This window comes from Manduca sexta, chromosome 26 (genome assembly GCF_014839805.1).
Source record: "Manduca sexta isolate Smith_Timp_Sample1 chromosome 26, JHU_Msex_v1.0, whole genome shotgun sequence".
NCBI classification, from domain to species: domain Eukaryota; kingdom Metazoa; phylum Arthropoda; class Insecta; order Lepidoptera; family Sphingidae; genus Manduca; species Manduca sexta.
Window position 1 is genome coordinate 3774314 of NC_051140.1, and position 22231 is coordinate 3796544.

The window sequence follows — 22231 nt, forward strand, 5'->3', positions numbered from 1 at the left end:
CCGACACAACTATGCCAGCCTGTTGGATTTATTATATGGCGTCGGTGTTAGTTGATTTTTAGCAATTAATTTAATTATACTCAAAGGATCCAGTGTTTTCGCAAATAATTTAATTATAATCATATGATCTAGTGTTTGATAAGTAAATAAAACCGGTTAGGTAATAGGAATCCTAAAAATGTTCAATCTACACTGACTTGGACCGATTCCCGTTAACTATTCGTAGCAATATCCATCTTCTCTATTAAATAATAAGTTATTGTCCACAGACTCGGCACTCTATGCCCACTATGTGTTCAGAGCGTTTGACGTCAACTGCAGCGGCGCTATCAGCTTTAGAGTAAGTATTTCGGAGCCGAAAATTTGAAACAGTACAAAACCCTTAAACAACGCCTTACAAAAGCAATATTCTCGCCAACTCGACTGAAGAAAATCGTTTGAAACTTATAAAATAAAATGTATAATCAATTTTTGGGCGCGTCGTGTCTGCGCCATCGGATATTGAAGCGGTGCTTCAACCGAAACTGCGGACTTGCTAAATGTTAACATTTTCGGATACTTCGGGTTCGTCTTTAAAGCGTTTTATATATTGGACCGCTTTGATCTTACTAGTAACGCAGTCTGGCTTGTATGTAGAATTTCTTCCTCGGAATTAATGAATAGAAATTTATCTGCCTTGCTCTGGTAATTCAGTATCGGAACATCTAGATAAATATATCAGTAATTACACGCTGCTACATATATACTATATTATATTACTCTTCTCTCCTTCCTTCAGCGCGTGCTGGCATGCGAAGCCAAAGCTTGATGGTTAATTACCACAGCCTGAACCCATGGGTTCGCCAACTCTTTTCTTTGCCGCACCATCATACTTTGAAATAGTTTGTCTGGGCGCGAGTTCCTTCCTATAATCTTGGGTTTTTCCGCCGTAAGGTGAAGAAACATCTTAGTAAGCCTGTATGATTGTGTCGAATGGCATGAGATAGCTATTTACTTTCCCTGGACTGTATCGCGTTTACCATCATGTGCAATCAAATCATTTTGCCGTGGCAGAAAAAAATGAAAAGTGGATAGTGAGTTTTCAACCTAATGTCGTAAAACACTGTAATAATATGGGAATGTACTTATATAAAAAATATCATGTATTATAGGATTTGTCGAAAATATACCTTATTAAAAATAGTGGAACCATCCTTTTGTATTGCATCGGCTGCCGTCGTGTCGCGTCGCGCTGCATCCTGTCGAGCGCGAGTTTACATTGCGTTATTTCCTTTTTAATCAACGTTTAGCTTGTTTACAGTTTTGTAGTTATGTGACCTCGATTCTGGGGAACCTGTCGAACATTTTCATCTGCTGCTAGGCTATAGTACTTATACTAACCCCCTTATTCATAGACGTTATTTATCTAAGGACGGAGCATTGCTGTAAGAGATATCTAACAAGTCTGTTTCTCAGTGCTGACAGCATGGCAGCCTTTGCAGTGCGTAGACATAGGGCTGTTGTGATTGGCTAATATTTAGATACAACTTGAATCTAGTTGGCTGTCAGATAAACAAAGCTGAGAAATATACTTGTTATCACAGCAATGCTCCTTCCTTAGATAAATTAAGTCTATGAATAAGGACGTAATAAGTTTTAGGCACAGTTTTAAATAGTTTACCCTCTTACTGCTTAACGAACAGCTTTCTTAAGAAACTCTTAAAGCATTAGTCACAAGATCATTAATACAATGCTGAACAGTGCTTTACTTGCAATTCGCAAGACAGGTAGTACCGACAACTTAATTAAAGTCCTTCTGTCACTTGGCTTTAGATTTGACTTTTACTAATCCATGAAAGAATGTCGCATGATCAAATGTCGATCACAATCTTAAGTTGATGTCAGTACCAACGTCACCAAATGAACCTTACTTCTATATTCTCTCTTATTTCGTCTAATCCTCTCGAAGCGTCGATTCTTTGGCGCATTACCTACAAAAATGCAGATAGGAAGCCATTACCAAATGACCTTATCGATATTTCATGTTTTCAGATAATTCATTGCTAAAAAACGACCTTCAGACTCTTTTGTAATATATACCTATGGTTTGAAACTCAGGGTTGCCAATTTACTTAGACATTCATTATCGTCGATGCAGTTGTTCCTTATATTAAGCTACACGTGTTGCGAATAACACAAATATAGTTTTATTTATTTATTTACACTTTGTACACGTGGTATACAGGCAGACTTAATGCCATGGGCATTCTATTCCAGTTTCTTTACGGTGGTGTAGAGAGGACGGAGGTTGTCTTAATTACTCTTACAATAATAAATAGTACTATAATAAATCAAGATTGTATACGTGCCATAGGTTTTAAGGAATTACTTACTATATGAAAAGATAACGATGAACAACTAGGCTTGGCTACATCTAACACTTGAAGTTTGAAACAATCTGACTACAATATTATGATGGGAGTCACTCTTACATTCGCTACGACTGACTTGTTAATGGCGAAAGTGATGGAGCGCTTTAAACCTTATCAGTGGCGGTCTTAAGGAGTGGCGAAAGGGGCAACCGTCTAGGGCCTCGCGCTTGCAAGGGATGCAAATAAAAAGCATTACTCTCCTTCGGCGAACGAGATAAAAGGCCTTGTCAACATCTGCCGCCTGATCTTCGGATTAGTTAAGCCCGCCACTAAACCTTATGATCACGGCATAAAATGCGAAAAAATATATTTTATGGTATAGGAATGGTTGTGGCAACCCGCGAACAGGTATTCAGTAATAAATTTGATAAAAGTTAGCTGGGAGACGTCCAAATATTTGCCACCGACACTCGAAAGTCGAGACAATGATTCAACGGCAGTGTTTTCAAAAAACTACATTTTAAACAATTGTTTTGCAGCCAAGAAATGGATCGCGTATTAAAATAAATTAATTTTTTTCTCTAGTGATTCATAATTTATGACGGGATAGAGAAATGAATTCTCCTTCGCCAGTGAGCGGAAACACGAGAGGGCTCGTCTAGCCTCTACACTTCACAGACTGTGTCAAGAATGGAATATAAATTAGGTACAAGATGAATAGCAATCATGCACGAATTTTTAATATTTGCTGAGTAATACGTGCAGCGTCTACTTCTTTGTTAGGTGTTTAATTTAGGAAAACTGTAGGTAATAACATTATTGACATTAATAATTTGTATTGATATCTCGTGTTAATAACGAAACTGTTCATAAAAACTATTTTGAAGTCGTCTTGTTATCACCTAGTCATTAATCCGAGTTGACACAGCATTATAGTAGCTAATAAAGTATGCAAGATGAAAAATATTATTATTAAAAAAATTCGCATAAATTTTTAACCCTCGCGTCTGCTCCGGCACCTCCGTTCAGAAGTAGCCAAGCGCGAAGATAGAGCGAAGTAATTTTCCGAACGCGGCGCGCGGATTCACTGGAGGGCTTTTAATTAACTTTGAAACTGTCGAGCGCTTGCAACGCTTTAATTGCAGTTAACCTTTACTGTATAATTGGGAATGTTAGCTCGGCTTCTGACTCTGAACTTAATAAAATTGCAAAATTGACACATATACCGCGTGAACAATTCAAGAGTCGATGCGCACTTCGACCTAATTCAATAAATTCAAATACAACTTAAATTTTACCTAACATAAAGATTAGATATTCAACATAAAGAGCGAAATAAAAAGAATATATCACTAAAGATTATTTCATTACAATTGAAATGGCCAAACTTGAATAAGACTCGGAAATTGCAAAGATGATAATCTATAGGTATGAGGTAATATTATTAGGTGTTTTATTTATATCATAAGACAGTAATTACCTCTTGTCCTGTTCTTTTCCCCCAAATCTATTCCTACAATAGTAAAACGGTGTCACATTGATTAATTCACGGGTTACAAGCGTGGGCCGAGTTCCCCGTCCATCGTTTCCTCAGAGCACCTCATATATCATTTGGTTTCCTCACGCCAACACAACATTAATAATATTTTTGCTAAAACCTGTCACGACAAACAGAAATAAACAACAAAACAAGAATGGACTATTTTGTAATTCAATGCGATTTTCACGTTTGGGAATGCCGCTCTTATCCCATTGGAATAGAGCTGTCATGACAGGGCGTCGACAGATCACCATCCTATTATACCATCTGACAAGGCTAATATAGCCTGACGTAGTTTGGTTATAACCGTCATCCTCAATAAGCTAAACTTGGTGGAATTCTACTAGGAAAGCAGCGATTTGCGTTGTATAAAGCAGTGCGATAACTATGATTGTACACGGTCTGGTGTTTGAGCTTTGAAGTGGCTTATCGGATTGCTCTTTGGCAACAACCAATGGATTAACGAGCTTTCCTGTGACCGGGGACACAGGAAATTTGTGTCGGCATGGCCGCTGCACGAGGACGTCGGAAATACTGTTGATTTTTATTTTGTCACCAGGGAAACTGTAACGCGTAAATAAAAACTTAGTACTAGTATTTATTGAGAAAAGTTATTAAGAATTATAAAAATGACTATTTTATAAATATTTATAAAATTAACAAATTCAATTACGGCCATAAATTCATCATAAAATCTCTAAATGCCAAAATTGCCCACAAAAACAGCTGTTGGCGCGATATATGCAAATTGTTGTTCTGTGTCTCACGCTAGGGTTGTGCTGATATAAAAAACAATATTGGAACTAAAATGTTACTTATAAAAACAAGCCTATGGCAGGTGGATTCTTGTAATGAAAAAACTTATATCGGTGTATAGGACATACAAATATATATCAGCGATGGATTTATCCCTTGGATTTGATATTCCAATACATTTTTTTGGTTTTCTATTACCTTAAATGAGTGTAGAAAAGCATCTTGGTTAGGCCCTGGTTTAGAATTTGATGGGGTTGATATTATTTTACTTACGTATCTATATGTATGCTCAAATAAAAAAACAAAAAGCTTTCATCTAAATAACTTCACTGTAAGAGAGCAGCGATATTTCGCATGCTTTAAGTGATGATTCAAAAGCTGTTTTGAAATATGCAAACAAAGCCCTTTCACTCGACCTTAACGCCCTACTTTTTAAATTGGACTTCCTCTTATGAACCTTTATTTTATAAAATATAACACAGATTGAGCTCGTAGACTGGTTATATACCTATATAATATAAAGCATGTATATTGTACACAATAGACTCTCCAAGTAGACGACCATGATGGTACAGAAATTGTAAGAGACACTCATTATTTCTAATGGCTATGTCTGTGAGTTTTGCTGTTTTAACGAATAATAATTTACTTCCTACCAGTTTTTAATGTACTTACTAGACGTTGCTCGTGGTTTCGTCCGCATATAAGGACTTTCCCGGAATAAAATTCGTTTTTTGTCCTATTTTTTCGTGTGAATATTTTAAAATCACGCCCTATTCCCCGATGGGGTTGATTTGCAACCAGGGCACCCACTTTTCGCTTGCGTTCCGTCTTATGTGATAAAGGGCGAGTCTATCGTAATAACAATACCAAAGAGCAGAAAACCCTAACAACACAATACCCGAACCAGCATGTAGCTAAGACCGCACATCTGTGTCGTATCGCGCACGCCATACGCCATCTACTACAACTACGCCATCAGGGCAGTCAACATATTAATAAACATTCATTAAATTATGATCAGAATTAAAAGAAGGAATTGAGCCATTTTAATTTTTGACAGACATGGACAGCCCTGAATTATTCACGTTCCTCACGTTGGCCCGCGGCCAGGTGCGCTGTGGTCGTTTGCCTCTAATTACACACGGTGCTTTGGTATCACTTACCGTCAATACTACACATCTCTGTACATTTAGAACATGACTCTAAGTTTGAGTTGCCGTCAAAAAGATTCATTCGCTGTTTCCTGGTATACAAAAATAAAAAATAGATAAAAATATGTCGTATTTTATGAGTTGTGTGGCTGGAATTCTAACCCCAGCAGCCTTCCCTTGCAGCTCATTCTTGATTCTTTAATGCTATCAATATTATGAGTGTTCGCCAATGATGGTACAATCATTATCATTAGGAATTCAATATCCTCGTTTGGTTTCCCTTCGCTTACCCTAGAAAGATCAATAATTTGGCATCAGTGCTATAACATGGTATTTATATCCTGCATACATTACCAATGTGACGAACACCTCACTATCAAATGTTGCACCTCTAACACTCCAGGAGCTGTTGGTAACCCTGTCGACTCTGCTGCGTGGTTCAGTGTACGAGCGTCTACGCTGGGCGTTTAGGCTGTATGACGTGGACGGAGATGGAGCCATCACCAGGCAGGAACTGGCTGAAGTGGTTGTAGCTGTCCACGAGTTACTAGGCAGGCGGGCGCCTCCAGGATCACCAGCGGCAAGGCTGGACGACGCAAAAGCTAATGAGCAGGTAAGGTTTTTATTCATAACTAGCTTTTGCCCGCGGCTCCGCCCGCGTTATAAAGTTTTTCGGGCTAAAGTTTTCCGTTATAAAAGTCACGCTATATATTTTCCCGGGAGCCTATGTTCTTCCCAGGGTCTCAAACTGTCTCCATACCAAATTTTATCCTAATACGTTGGGTAGTTTTTGAGTTTAACAAGTTCGGGCAGACCGATGAAGCGGGGGACTTTGTTTTATGATATATTTTTGTAGAACTTTTTAAGAGGAACAATCCCGTCATACATTATTGTTGCATAACTTTAACCGTTTACGCAGCGCACGCAACAGAAGCTCTCAAAACTAATAAATTGTCCCCGTTTTTGCATCATGTTTCATTATTGCTCCGCTCCTATTGGTCATAGCGTGACGATATATAACCTATAGCACTCCAGAAAAAAGGGCTATCCAACACAAAAATATTTTTTCAGTTCGAACCGGTAGTTCCTGAGATTAGCGGTTACTGCTCCGCTCCTATTGGGCATAGCGTGATGATATATATAGCCTATAGCATTCCAGGAATAAAGGGCTATCCAACACAAAAAGAATTATTCAGTTCAAACTCCTAGTTTCTGAGATTAGCCATTACTGCTCTGCTCCTATTGGTCATAGCATGATGATATATAGCCTATAGCACTTTACGAACAAAGGGCTATCCAATACAAAATGATTTTTTTAGTTCGAACCGGTAGTTCCTGAGATTATCCATTACTGCTCTGCTCCTATTGGGTATAGCGTGATGATATATAGCCTATAGCACTCCACGAACAAAAGGCTATCCAACGCAAAAAGATTTTTTCAGTTTGGACCGGTAGTTCCTGAGATTAGCGCGTTCAAACAAACAAACAAACAAACTCTTCAGCTTTATATAATAGTACTAGCTTTTGCCCGCGGCTCCGCCCGCGTTATAAAGTTTTTCGGGCTAAAGTTTTCCGTTATAAAAGTCACGCTATATATTTTCCCGGGAGCCTATGTTCTTCCCAGGGTCTCAAACTGTCTCCATACCAAATTTTATCCTAATACGTTGGGTAGTTTTTGAGTTTAACACGTTCGGGTAGACCGATGCAGCGGGGGACTTTGTTTTATGATATATTTTTGTAGAACTTTTTAAGAGGAACAATCCCGTCATACATTATAGTTTCATAACTTTAACCGTTTACGCAGCGCACGCAACAGAAGCTCTCAAAACTAATAAATTGTCCCCGTTTTTGCATCATGTTTCATTACTGCTCCGTTCCTATTGGTCATAGCGTGACGATATATAACCTATAGCACTCCACGAACAAAAGGCTATCCAACGCAAAAAGAATTTTTCAGTTTGGACCGGTAGTTCCTGAGATTAGCCATTACTGCTCCGCTCCTATTGGGTATAGCGTGATGATATATAGCCTATAGCACTCCACGAACAAAGGACTATCCAACGCAAAAATAATTTTTCAGTTCGGACCGGTAGTTCCTGAGATTAGGCATTACTGCTCCGCTCCTATTGGGTATAGCGTGATGATATATAGCCTATAGCACTCCACGAACATAGGGCTATCCAAGGCAAAAAGAATTTTTCAGTTTGGACCGGTAGTTCCTGAGATTAGCGCGTTCAAACAAACAAACAAACAAACAAACAAACTCTTCAGCTTTATATAATAAGTATAGATAGAAGTATAGATAATGGTTAATGACTTACGATTTTTCTTTAACATAAAATATCCTAGACTTTTATTGCTGTTACGAATAGATAGACTACGACGTCGATTTCAGGATAAACGTAGTCTCGTTTATAATACAACTAGCTTTTGCCCGCGGCTCCGGCCGCGTTATAAAGTTTTTCAGACTAAAGTTTTCCGTTATAAAAGTAGTAGTTTCCCGGGAGCCTATGTTCTTCCCGGGGTCTCAAACTGTCTCCATACTAAATTTCATCTTAATACGTTGGGTAGTTTTTGAGTTTAACACGTTCAGGCAGACAGATGCAGCGGGGAACTTTGTTTTATAATATATTTTTTAGAACTTTTTAAGTGAAACAATCCCGTCATACATCATTGTTGCATAACTTTAACCGTTTACGCAGCGCAGGCAACGGAAGCGCTCAAAACTCATAATTTTCCCCGTTTGAGCAACATGTTTCATTACTGCTCCGCTCCTATTGGTCATAGCGTGATGATATATAACTTTGAGCACTCCACAACAAAGGACTATCCAACGCAAAAAGAATTTTTCAGTTTGGACCGGTAGTTCCTGAGATTAGCCATTACTGCTCCGCTCCTATTGGGTATAGCGTGATGATATATAACCTATAGCACTCCACGAACAAAGAGCTATCCAACGCAAAAAGAATTTTTCAGTTTGGACCGGTAGTTCCTGAGATTAGCCATTACTGCCCCGCTCCTATTGGGTATAGCGTGATGATATATAGCCTATAGCACTCCACGAACAAAGGGCTATCCAACGCAAAAAGAATTTTTCAGATTGGACCGGTAGTTCCTGAGATTAGCCATTACTGCCCCGCTCCTATTGGGTATAGCGTGATGATATATAGCCTATAGCACTCCACGAACAAAGGCCTATCCAACGTAAAAAGAATTTTTCGGTTTGGACCGGTAGTTCCTGAGATTAGCGCGTTCAAACAAACAAACAAACAAACTCTTCAGCTTTATATAATAGTATAGATTAATCAAGAAGGAGATGTAATATTCTAATCAATAATATTGAATTTCAAAATCAATCCTTAATGGCGCCCAACATGGTGCACAACGACTCTTGATATAATTTTTTTTTTTCAGGTGGATCGCGTATTCAGGAAACTAGATTTGAACCAAGACGGCGTGATAACGATCGAGGAGTTCCTGGAGTCCTGTTTAAAGGACGACGTTATCACGCGCTCGCTGCAGATGTTCGACACGGCACTATGACGTCAGACTGACGAAGCGCGCGCGCCACCCGCCCCTAGGTAATATCGCTGTGACAGCAGTCATATACTATTATTGGTCATAATTACTTTCATTGTAATAGGTAATGAATGCCAATAATATTAAGCTCATCATGGACGATGTTTGTCAACGTAATTTTTATGCCAAATCAATGACACGAGTTTCATTAAAAAACATAACGAACATATTTTTCTCATATGAATGACAAATATATGATCTAAGACTGTACGAATGTGTGTAAAACAATTTCAGGAGCATAAAGAAGCGCGCGCCGTACCGTATAATGCGCTGTCAGTGCGCACGCGCCGGCGACGCGGGGATCCTGTCCAATATGGCGGCCGCGTGGCGTTCCCGCGCGCTCTCCTACCTGCGGCACTACGCCGCGTTCGAACACTTCTACAACGACGTCGTCAAGCCCAAGATTCGGAGCGTCATGTTTTTCCATTTCTGAACTCCAAGGAGCATGAGAGTTCTCGTCATTTTATCTGATCTCGGTACACTCACGTGGTCTGTCGTTTTTGGTATTTGGCAAATATTTTTTGCCATAGTTATTGTACAACTTAACTCCGGCATGAGGTTACAATGTGCCAATCCTTTGGAATTGATCCAGAGCATGTCAGCAATTACTTACTTTGTCATCCTAATTATCTTGCAATCTTAACTCTAGGGTTAAGAGTCGTGCAAGAAGGTCCTCATAAGAAGTCATGAGTATATTAGTAAACTTTTTGGGACTAATATTATGCTTAAAATTCTAATGTATGTGGTAAAGGGCCGAATCGTCCTGATTAAAAACCACAACAAAATATTTGTAAGTTTTTCTCTTTCGAGTCGTGCGTCGATCACGACTGATCATTTTCTTGATCGATGTCGTATTTGGACTTAAGTGAATTTAGGTGGGGCTTAGCCGTGGTTACCTAAGAATACATAGCGTGTTTGTAAAGCGTATAAAAACATACATACACTACAAGTACGATATGTAACTGCGGTAAGTGTTTCAGCAAGTTAGTAAACGATTTTTTTTTTCAGGGAAAGTTGTTTATTACTTATTTTCGTCAAAAACTACAGAAACGATTGACCACGTCACAGTACTTTTAAATTATCAAATATGTTAGAATATGAATGTAACCTCGAGCCCAGAGTTACCTAAAGAAATTGGTGTATAAAAAGAAATTTGAGCTTTTTTGCATTTTTCTTTACAAAATCATACGACTGAGCTTTTACGATTTCAATAAGCCGGGGTTTTCACGACGGCTCAGCTGTCGAGTCCAGCTTTGCGTGGGAACAGGTTTATTTAAGAATTTTATATGAAAAACGTTAAATTGTTTTAATTTTTCAATAAAAAGAACCACAGGGTAATCATCCGCTCCTCAATCGGTGAAATAATTAATTTTAAAGAATTTTTACAGATAAAAAAACTTTTGGATGCGCTTACCAAGATAATATTTTTCTAGATAGGTTTTTTTGCTTTGTATCCGAATTTGAAATCGTTGACTGCCTCAATATCGCTCATAAATTCATTGACATGTCCATTTCCTGTGAGCAATGCGCGGCCACATTGTGCAGTGTTAGGAGATTTTTAACCCTGTTTTATTATTATAACTATTTTCTTGGGTCGTTTGTGACCCAACTTTTTTTGGGTTGTGTCACTTTGCAGTCAGGTGACAACGATTATTATAATCCATAATTCGCATTCATTTTACACTTTATTTTCATGAGTTAGTAATCAAAATCATTCAACCATTTCGGCTGTAAAAAATTACGTTATAAATACAAAAAATAAGTATTTAAGTAATTGTCTTGTATGTGCTGCCTGGGTCAAAAATAGCCTTTATGTGGAGGGAGTGCATAATTTTTCGTGTGGATTAATTACATTTTGACCCATTCAATTCCCATACCTAGTTGTCGGTGCGTTTTACTGCACACACACAATAATCTCAAATACATTGTGTTTTTAAATTAACGTGACGAACATGCTACAAGAACGAAATTTTAAAGTGTGACACAAAAGATATTAAACCAGTAAAAAAAATATTACAAAATTAATAATTTAAATAACTGTTTCTTGATAATTATTGTTCTTTAGTTTCGTTCATAGACAAGTCCTATCTATATCCAAAGGCAGTGAAAAAGAGACTGAAAGACGCCATAAACTGGCTCTATTGTGGTAGAGTTCAGTTGCGATGCTTCAGAGATTTGGAACCTCATTCATCGATACACGTGGGCATCATAATTAACAATATCATATTTTTTCTGTCCTTACGCTATTTTAACGTTACGTCGACGAAACGTTTTCGATGCCAATGTGTCAAAAGGATATTTTATTTTTATGGAATCAGCCTCTGTAGGTTCTTAACATGTATCCTTGAAAACGTATGTTAGTTTTTTTTATTTTGATATATCGAAACATAGTTATATCATCGTATCTGCTAAAATTAATAATTGAGTTGATTTAGTTTTTCAAAGAAAACTAACCACATAATTTATTTATACAATAGCTCGTTTGTTTAATACAGAATGAACTCTCCAATAAAATGTTTTATACAATCCAAATGTTTATGAATAGGTTTATTAATATCCTTATGCTAAGGCCTACGTCATTAAAGTTTTTCACTGATGTAAACTATGGTTTATCAAAAAAAACTGTTATCTCAATATTAAAGATTTTTTTTATTAAAATATTTTCTCGGGAAGTTTAAGACAATGTTAACAAAACTTGACTCAATTATACAGTACCATTTTTCAATATCTTTCAACTTCGACATAACAACATCATGTTAATAAAATTTAATCCCCTTCATCCCAAACGGAAAATTGAGAAAATGTTACTATTACATTATTATTTACCATGAAAAAATCGGTGCTTAGTTTTATATTCTCTGTAAACATACATTGCAAAAGTCCTCATACTATTTCGAAATGTATATGAAAACAACCTCACACGAGGGAAATGAGGCATGAATCTGTGTTCTGCGATATTGCAATTGTCTCGTTAATAGATGGGTCATTTTTGACCCACAACAAAAAACATGCTTGGAAAACATTTTTGACCCATCACAGAAAAAAATTAACATGCTTGGAAAAATAAATGGTCAATGACAAATATTGTTGACGCCGAAACTACCTTTCATAATATATTACACACTACACCTTGATTTTTTTGATACCGTAGGTCATTATTTACTTATAATCACATCTAGTTATATTTTATACACAAATACATTAACATAAAGCAATTTTAAATCATATCAAAGCGCTATTACTATGTTTATTTCATAGAATACAATAAATGGATTTAGTATGTAGCTGTGTTTTTGTGTACCTACGTATTATTTTTTCGTGAAGGAGTTTTAAATAAGTGTATAATTTTTCCTTTATATTTGCGTGTATGGTATTGACATATCGAGCCACCGTAGGCTTGTAAAACGATCTTAGAGAGAATCAAAAGTATGTGGGTCTGCTCATACTGATATTATTGTTATTAAACCCTCACTATACAATAATTGTTCTATGTGGTAGAACATTGTCAGTAGATTACATTATCATTACATATTTACCTGATAACCAATAACATTCATTCTTTAACCTATACTGCAGGATGTCTATTGACATCTAATCAAAGCAAATTATAAAAAATTACCCAAAATATATTCAATATATAATATGCACATATTGTTTTTCCCATTAAAAAAATGCTTAATTTTACACGTACCCACTTACCTATACTTGACTAGTATATTTCTTTCTAGAGTGTAAAAATATTTAGGAATTAAGTTAGACTTCGTTTTTTTTTATAAAGTTAGTAAACATATCGCTAAAATATAGCGTTGATGAAGCAGAAAATGTGTCATAATCTTTTCACTAAATGCACAGTTTGTTAAATCAAATAAAATTATATGTCACTTTACAAGAAAGCAATGGATTGAATTTATTGAATATCATCTATATTGAGTGCTCTGTAGTTACAAAGAAAACTCTTACGACGGACATGATAATGTATAGTTTAAATACATTTAGAAGTTATTTTTACATTTTAAGTTATAGGTATTTAAATACCTCACTTCAAAGATGTATTGGTTATCATATTATGGATATGTGAGCACCTATAACTTTGTGACATTTAACAAGAATACTAGCACATCTGAATCCAAAGCAAAAGAATAATATAGAGAGACGATTTTTATGGCCTACCGTAGACCCACAATGAGTAAATTTCTATTTTGCGCTGAATAAAAAATAGTGTTTCTAGTTCCTACAGCGATATGTTTTCTAGCTCAATTATTAACTTTAGCGCATCTAGACTTTTAGAATGTCGTAAACATTTTTTTTTGTAGTCAAGCATAAAATACGATTCAGTATAATGCTTAAGTAATGTTCCTTAGTAACATCGTAGAATATTTAGATAACTATCTTAGACAATTTGTGATTAGATCTGGCTAGATTGTATTTCTTATGTTATCACGTCCTTGAGTAAAACCAACACAATATTCAGATAGATAGAGTACGTACCTCTGCAATATTTATTCTGCTGCTGAGTAACATCGTGTAAGAACTATTTTTTTATACGTTCACGCCAAAATGACCCTACTGCACCTGATAATAAGTGGAGTGGGGTCCAATAAACTGTCGACTGACGAGATATCCCTCGGCAGTCGACACAATAGGGTACCGGACTCATCTTTGTTCTTTACTATTATCAAATATTTACATAATATAAATTATAACACAGAAGGAATTATTAAAATCTGGTAAAAAATCAACAAGTTATAAGTGTTTGAATTTCGGTGGAAGGGGTAATTAACAAGAAACAGAAAAGAGACGAAATATCCACATGTGACGTCATCGGGAATTACGACGCGTGCGAAAAAAAGAGATGAAGCGATATTCCCACATCGCGCCCACTTCTGCACGTTACAATATTTTAAATATGAATTACTCGCTCATTTTTTAACCAATTGTTATGCAGTTTTCGCAAGAGTGCTTCTTTTTCGTATTATTAACCGTTACATATAGAATAATGTACAAAATCAAGCATAGGCCGGTCCCCTATTATGCCAGCCTGGTGGAAGCGGATATATTCGATCCGGGAACGCGACACAGTTACGACGGCGGGTTTTAACCCCTCGTGTACGGTGATCGCTATCGGGGCGGATATAAAATATATCGTACCATTAAAGTTTGAAAGTTCTTCAAAAAGTTTTTCTAATTATAATCCGTGTAAAATTGAACATTAAGTATAAGACCAAATCTTATGTCTCAGGTGAGAATTGATTAAAAATAAATGGGTACCTAATTTACTTAATTATAATATTTCATTTTTGTGCCATGTACGTTACTCTACTTATACTACATTAAAATATTCTGGTTTGTTAATGTCCAATAATATATAAAATTTGTAAACACTAAATACACTGTTTCTTCACAGGAATTTACCTTTTGAATGAGGGTTCATAATAATTAAAAAATAATTTGGAATTCTACGAATCAGAATTAATTCGTACAACTAATTAAATTTAATCTAGTCACAAATTGTCTAAATTCAAAAATATCTTATGAATTGTAGAATAATTGACTTGGAATTAATGAGCTCGTGGATTTTCGACTGAACTGACTAAATTATGTTTAACCCGCTAAATTAAAATTAATAGTCTTTCTTCCTTTGTCCTTAGTCTAATCTGGCCACTTATATCTTACAACATTTTGTTAAATAGTGTTTACTTACCTAGTTACCTACCTACGTATAATATGGGTGAGCATACTACTTTTTTTTTGTTTGCAATGAAATATCAATATTTGAATATGTACTACTCATGCTGGCGCTTTGGCATGTTTGTCAAACTATAAGCGCCTTTTGGACAAAGCACTATCGACTTTATGTTGTTTGCGTACAAAGTTGATGATGGATTGGCCAAATCACGCATTTATATTTGCTTAAAATATTTGGGTTTCTTTTTTATTTAAAATTATCAATGCAATGGACACCGTAAACTACGCCTGAACTACAGTCTGATCGAGTTTTGGCTGTGAGTCTTGATTTTCTAGGAATCAGCTCTCCCATGTTTTAATAGAACATAGAACACAAATAATATTACTAACTTATTCTAGTGGTAACGGAATATCGATCAACTTTAAAACAGAATCATTTAATCTATACATATATTACTCGTAACTGGATGAATTATTTTTAATGTATTAACGTATTTTTTTGAGTCGTAGGTAAATAAAACAGCGCATCAGTATTTCCAATTTTTCCTAACGATATTGTAGTAATAAAATCATTTTTTGTCGCCGAGTAGAGCCAGTAGATGTCAAATAATATTTTTCGTACATTACCCATTGTTAAATTATATGCTTTTAATATTTTACATATTTTTTTTAAAGGACTAAATACTACCCGTTTTTTGATCCTTGTGTTTTTTCGTTATTCATAAAATATGTAATTATAACTTTGAACATAAGTTTTAAATTTAAAATAAAAGATGTTAAATAAATTATATACTAATGAAATAAACATTTGATTACATCTTTTATATCGTAATCTTTACAGTTTTATTTCACGTTCGCAGCTTTCTACTGTGAATTTTTATATCGCGATTCGCGTGTATGTAATTAAAGTGGTATATTATAAAGCCGCTTATAAGGCGTACCTACTTAAACGATCGAGTTATAGAAATGTACTTTTATTTTTTGCTTTATTATTTACACCCGTACGTTAGGTTTACTGTAAAGGGAAATCCACACCGAGTCAGACAAAAAAGTAGGTCATGTCATCAAGACGTACGGTAATGCCCTTTTAACCATCGTAATCCTGAAAGTAAAGTCACATTATATCGTTTGGTTGTGGCCAGTTGCACTTATTAGTGAGAAAAGCCTAAGTTGGCAAACTTACTTCGCTGCGCCACGACGCTCGGTGTGAACTCTCCCTTATTTTTTTTTGTATGAGCAAGATCGACTATGGTTTATAAAAGAATGGCATTAGATAGAGTGAGATAGCTATAGGAATAGAATGTTCCATGTATGAAGCTTGAAGTAATACCCAAGTTTCTATGATAGACTAACAAAGAGATTATACCTAACCCAGTGGGCTATTTATTTACATAGATGGTCACTAATTAATATATAGTAGTCATTTATAATTTTACCATAACGTAAAATCCTAATCTCGTCTACATTGAAACACAATACTTTAGCCCATTTAAAGAAAACATATGAATATCAATTTCGTATTTGATACTCGGTATTACTTTAGGCTTACCAGTTTTATTAATGGCCGTATGGCGTTAAAATTGTGATTGTGTGTTATAAATCATTATTGTAAATATTTAATTTGTCGCCGTATTGATACGTCCACGTTACATCTTACTTATAGTAAAATGGTTCTTCATGTTTTCTTGTGTTTTCATTGTTATTCGTAACACTGTTAACCCTTAATATTTCCTAACCACATTTCTGAAAATAAGTCGGTAACATCTTTTCAGTTACTTGGCCTTAAATTATATAGAATCCTTAAGGTCTTTCAACCAAATAAAAAAATTGAGATTTTGTCATTCGTGCACAGCAAAGTGACCACACTGCACCTGATGGTAAGTGGAGTGGGATCCAATAGAATATCCACTAATGAGAGATCATTACCCTTCGGCAGTTGACACAATTATGCCCGCCTGTTGGATCCGGATATACAGACTGATCCCGGAACGCGACACATTTATATGGGCCATTATGGTGCGTTTTAACTGCTTGTGTACGGTGGTCGCTATCCGGGCGGATATAAACTACCACCAGCAAAAGTTATGCACAAACTACACGACTGAAATGCGAATTATATTGCGCGTAGTTACTTACTGGTGTGCAATCATTTAGTTTGGTTTCCATATTCAATGCTACCTAAAGTTTTTTCATATGTCTTTTTAATATTTAATAGATTGATCCACCAACAATAATAATAATAATGTTTAATTCAAACATAAAAATGTTATTGATTCTGGGATGCATTTTGGTGACTCGCTCTCCACTCTTCCTAGTAGCGCGTTACTGGTATCGAAAAATCTATCGCTTAAAAAATGCGTAAAAAAAATTAAATAATTTGTATACCATTATGAACACTCTACCACACTGAACTTGTGACTCTATCTTCTTGTAATTAGCTTCTTGGCTCTAGTCTTAGAGAAAATAATCTCTAAGACCAGTATGATTGAATAAGTTATTTTGCTATGGTCAATTTTGATTAGCACATAATACGAAAAAGAAGCAATTTTTTTGAAACCGACAATAAAATGGGATTAGAAATTTTCATTTTAATTGTTGCAATGTTTAAGAGTCCACGTTTAATGGAACGGAGTGAGAATTTGTGAAGACGCCACAATATAGTATTTGGCCCTCTGATTTGACCCTGGGCGCTGCCAAGATTCATTTTAGGGAGGTGCATCTGCAACTATGCACACTAAGTACTACAAATTATTTATTTTTTTCAATTTCAAATAGCGCGGGTTTTTGAAATTGCTTTATCATAATAAAACTATAGTTCCCATTGTTGCAGATTTATTCAGTGACTTATATTTTCTGTGATTTATTTCTGGGCAGGGGGTGCACATACTACATCCTACTTCCACTTGCCTTCCGGCGCTCATGTATTTGGCTCAAAACAATAATTGAAGCCATGTTTTGAGGTACCTATCGGTCTTTTTTTTTATGTTTAGACCTTCCATTGTCTAAACATAAAAAAAAGACCGTCGAAGAGATTTTATAATATAAACACAAATTGTAGTTAGTTGTAGTTGTATTCCATGGCGTACACCTTGTTATTTTTTTCCAGATTTTGATCATAGTTTCATAAATTTATTAATTTCTCATGACGTGTAATATTTATAACAAAAAAGACTGGCAACACTGCCTAAAAATCAGCTGTTGTCTGTCATTTGTCAGTCAAGTCAAAACTCACAAGTGTCAAAACACTCAAAACAAACATCCACTTGTAGTCTCAAAAGATTTGTGAAAATTTGGAAATAAATTATTATACAATGTCTAATACTGCCCACATAGTTGATGGTGAAGCCTCAGAGTCAGATTCAGAAATAGAGATAGGCAGATCTCCAGTAAGTATTATAATAGTTTTATAAATCCATAAGGTAATATGAATCTACTGCGACCCATAATCGGGGATGAAAACCAATAAGAAGGTGCTACTATGATGGACACGTATATACCAATAAGATATGAGAGATGTTCTGTTTTATACATTTTGTTTAGGAATTTGTTAGTATTGCACAAATAATAAGTTGGTTTGTTGATTTGACATAGTGGCTGTTGGCATAGTGGTTGACATTGCGATTTGATGATAGTGCAACGGAGTGTGATAAATAAACCATATTTTATTGTTGTATAACATGCAATATCAAGGCAATGACAACTTACTATGCTTCCTTGTACTACTGTAAAGTACTTTTAAAAATTACTATTAGCATCTAGTAGTTCAGAATAATCTTAGCCATTGAATAATTACATAAATTTAATGGTTTTGTTGTATTTCTACAGGATTTAGAAGGTCCACCAAATTCCAAGGCATTTGTAATTACTGGAGAGGCACCTGAATCAGATGATGGTAAGAAGATTTATCTTTTTATTTGGTACTTTGTTAGCTTGTATGACATTGTCACCAACATAAGTTGACTTCTTCAAAATACCAACATGTATAAGCAAGGACCAAGTTTATTCTGCCAAATGTTTAAAAGTTAAATGTAGTAAATATTCTTTATTCCATACTGTTTGATCCCATGATAACCACAGAACACAAGGCAGCTATAATGTAAAGATGTATACACAAAATATTTCAATAAAACACCACAATTCTAAGGCATTTAATACACAATAGCTATAGTGTATATTTTTACATTTTTATATCTTAAAATACATTCAGATTAGGATACAAATTATGGAAAAATATACATTTTTAACATTTCTCAGCTCCATTTTGGTCCATATATATCTACATGGTTTGACCATATATATCTACATTTATTTGTGTTGTAGTGTCAGTCTCAGCTTTTTTCATTGCTGAGCTTATAGGGGAAGTAACATCAGTGGGCAACTGCAATGCATCAGCATGCATTGCAGTTGCCCACTGATGTTACGCAGCCATCACCATGAGACTGTTTGAATTTATTTTGTTATGCCATAGTTTTAAACTTACTGTAACTCCTAATATATTTGTTTAAATTTAATGATGTAATATAATTTAATGTAATTATAATGTACACAAATGCACTAGGTGACAGACATATTTAAATTAATAAGGATTAATATTGTACCTGTCAAAATATCTTTTCAATTCCCACATTAAATGCGACCATATTAAAACGGCGTTAGTAAGCTATCTGTAAAAGATAGACACATGCTATTGTAGATTTTTCTATAATTCTATAAAAGAGGAAGAATTTTACCATACATTATTTTGTTATATTGCAAATTAGGCAGCATTTTGAATTAAAACTCAATTGCCATAATTTTTTCCGACATCCTTAACAATCGTCGTGTGCCAACTAATCAACACAAAACTAGTGGATTAAGATATAAACCTTCCAAGAATTAGTGAAAATTGTATAAAAGTCTGTTCAGTCGTTTTTGAATTTATCATCATATAGGCAGACTGACATACAGATGTGACCAGCTAGTAGCTGGATAGTATGTCAATTAAGACATATACCAATGGAATGAAGGCAGAGATACATTACATTAAGATCATGTATAGCTAAACACATCAGGATGTTATGTAGATTAATATACATTATAGCTGTCATGTATAAAATATTTTAGAATCAAAGACATTAAACAGTATGGTTTTGCTATTTCACAGTAGATTGAAAACCATCGCATGAGCGCAAAATTTTTGTATGACAATCTTCCCAATGACCACTCTATATAATATTAAAACTCTTTGCCTGTAATAATCAATAATTTGGTATGACATCAATCTCCATAATCTGTTTTTACAGAGTCAAAAATCTCCCCAGAGAACACTCTGGAGCTGGACTTGCCACTGCATACAGCAATTACTCCTACATCACCCACACCTGCTACAATTTACAACTCTATCCTTCACCAAAAGTTGTGTAAGTATATTCATACAATTTAAAGTATTTGCATTATGGAATACAATTATTGATTTTGTTTTAATGATTCCTGTTATGTTTTTTTAAATAATTTTTGGCAAGTCATGTCAGTGACTATACTTTTTAACCGACTTCAAAAAAAGGAGGAGGTTATTCATTCGACGTAAATTTTTTTCTTATGTTAAATTTTAAACACAGTGTAGTCAAAAACTATTTTGTGTCTTGATGCTATAGTTATATTATATACGACTGCAATATTTAAATCTTGGATCTGGTAAAATTATGTTTTTTTTTACCCAATTAACACACACTTCTATCAACAAACGCTCCTACTCCATCAAACATATTATGTGAGATATGGCGACACATCGGGAAAACACCAGTGCAATCAGCCGAAACATGACCACGACCACTTTGTCAAAAGTACACAAATACAAAGAAGAAATGACAATAGGCTCACCCTCATTACATGGGACGTACCATAACTGGCTGCATGTGTTGTGAAAACACCTTTCGCTACTTCTGGAAATGGTTTTTTTTTTTGTATATAAAAACTGTTTTGTTTCAGGGGAGTGTAATGTGTCACTACGCGCCACCTTGGAGGGTTTAGTGAAACACACAACAGACATATCAGTGGAGAAGCTGACTAGAGCTGACAAGACTCTGCTCAATGTTCAGGTAGAATTTGTCTTAAATATAATTCTTTAGTCTAGTGACTGAACATAATGAAAGCTGTGGCCACAACGTTACACTACAACTATTGTGCAAGATCGTTTAATTTTCACGTGACGTCACACATCCCGTGTGGTGTTTATTCCTGACAAATCTGTCTATTATAATTTTATTTAACATAATGTAGTTGATAAGGAGTGTAGGTGTACAGTGGTGCATGGATTTTGTGTGCCTACATATTTGTGTTGAATCATTAAGATAAGACATTTTTGTGTATATCTGGTTCTAAATGGCCGGTTTATTGTGTCGACTGCCAGGCGGCGAGCGGTAATGATTTATTGCCATAAAACCCTCCATCTCCCTGTTCGTGGCCTATACCTAAATTTAAGGAGTGACTGGTCTCCCGGCTTGCAGGAGTCGATGCGCGCCACGAACTCGAGCCTGAGCGTGGCGCGCGCGCGGCTGCAGCAGCTGCACAAGGGGCTGGAGAAGGCCAACTGCGCCGCCGCACTGCCCACCGTCAAAATTAAATAACGCGCATTTGTGCTAATTTCTTTGTTATTTATTGTATAACTGTTTGTTTTTTTTCCTCACAATTGAATTTAATACAATCTATCGAACGTTCATTTTTTATTTTTAACGTAATATTAAAAATAAATTCAACTAAAATATATTTTTATTTTCTTTCTTCTCAAAAGCTACCTAAATCTGTCTTAATGTTTAGAACGTTCATGATCGATGGCGATCACTATTTCTATAGCTTTTCACTGGAGCTTAATATTGATTAAGTGTTGCTCTGCCTCGATGGTGTAGTTGTAATGAGTACATGGTGCGAGTACGACTACGGCGCAGAGGTCCTGGCTTCGAATCCCGGGTCCAAAAATAATTGTGACTGGTCTTTTCCATCTTAAAAATTACTAAGTCGCAACATGAAGTCAGAAAGTTGGCGATGTGGTACCCTCGTACCTCGGAAAGAACGTTAAGCTGTTGGTCCTGCGCCTGATCTCTCTCCAGTCATGTTGGATTGCCGCCTTACCTGACCATAAGAGTAAAGGAATAAAGATTGCACCTGTGTATTACGCACACACTCGTATT

General features: G+C 35.6%; 2 protein-coding genes across 3 annotated transcripts in view; both read left to right on the top strand.

The window, feature by feature from the left end:
* Positions 1–13517, top strand: part of LOC115451549 (Kv channel-interacting protein 1) — a 48495-nt gene extending 34978 nt beyond the window's left edge. For both annotated transcript variants that reach the window (XM_030179898.2, XM_030179897.2), the window contains 4 exons: positions 270–340; positions 6205–6414; positions 9216–9382; positions 9615–13517. In XM_030179898.2, coding sequence (XP_030035758.1) covers positions 270–340; positions 6205–6414; positions 9216–9344 — 410 coding nt within the window. In that variant the 3' untranslated portion in view covers positions 9345–9382; positions 9615–13517. The remainder of the gene's footprint in view (positions 1–269; positions 341–6204; positions 6415–9215; positions 9383–9614) is intronic.
* A 4758-nt stretch (positions 13518–18275) lies between these two features.
* LOC115451550 lies at positions 18276–21809 on the top strand. The gene is made up of 5 exons (XM_030179899.2): positions 18276–18451; positions 18891–18957; positions 20348–20464; positions 21033–21142; positions 21551–21809. The coding sequence occupies exons 1-5, from the start codon at positions 18377–18379 to the stop codon at positions 21668–21670; spliced, it is 489 nt and encodes a 162-aa protein (XP_030035759.1). The 5' UTR covers positions 18276–18376; the 3' UTR covers positions 21671–21809.
* The last annotated feature ends 422 nt before the right edge of the window (positions 21810–22231 follow it).

Bases quoted from the DNA above. Each gene is read 5' to 3' on its own strand.
- LOC115451550 (XM_030179899.2), top strand. From the start codon at position 18,377: ATGTCTAATACTGCCCACATAGTTGATGGTGAAGCCTCAGAGTCAGAT. The intron at 18,958-20,347 runs GTAAGAAGATTT...CTGTTTTTACAG, and splicing joins GGCACCTGAATCAGATGATG to AGTCAAAAATCTCCCCAGAG. The intron at 20,465-21,032 runs GTAAGTATATTC...GTTTTGTTTCAG, and splicing joins TATCCTTCACCAAAAGTTGT to GGGAGTGTAATGTGTCACTA.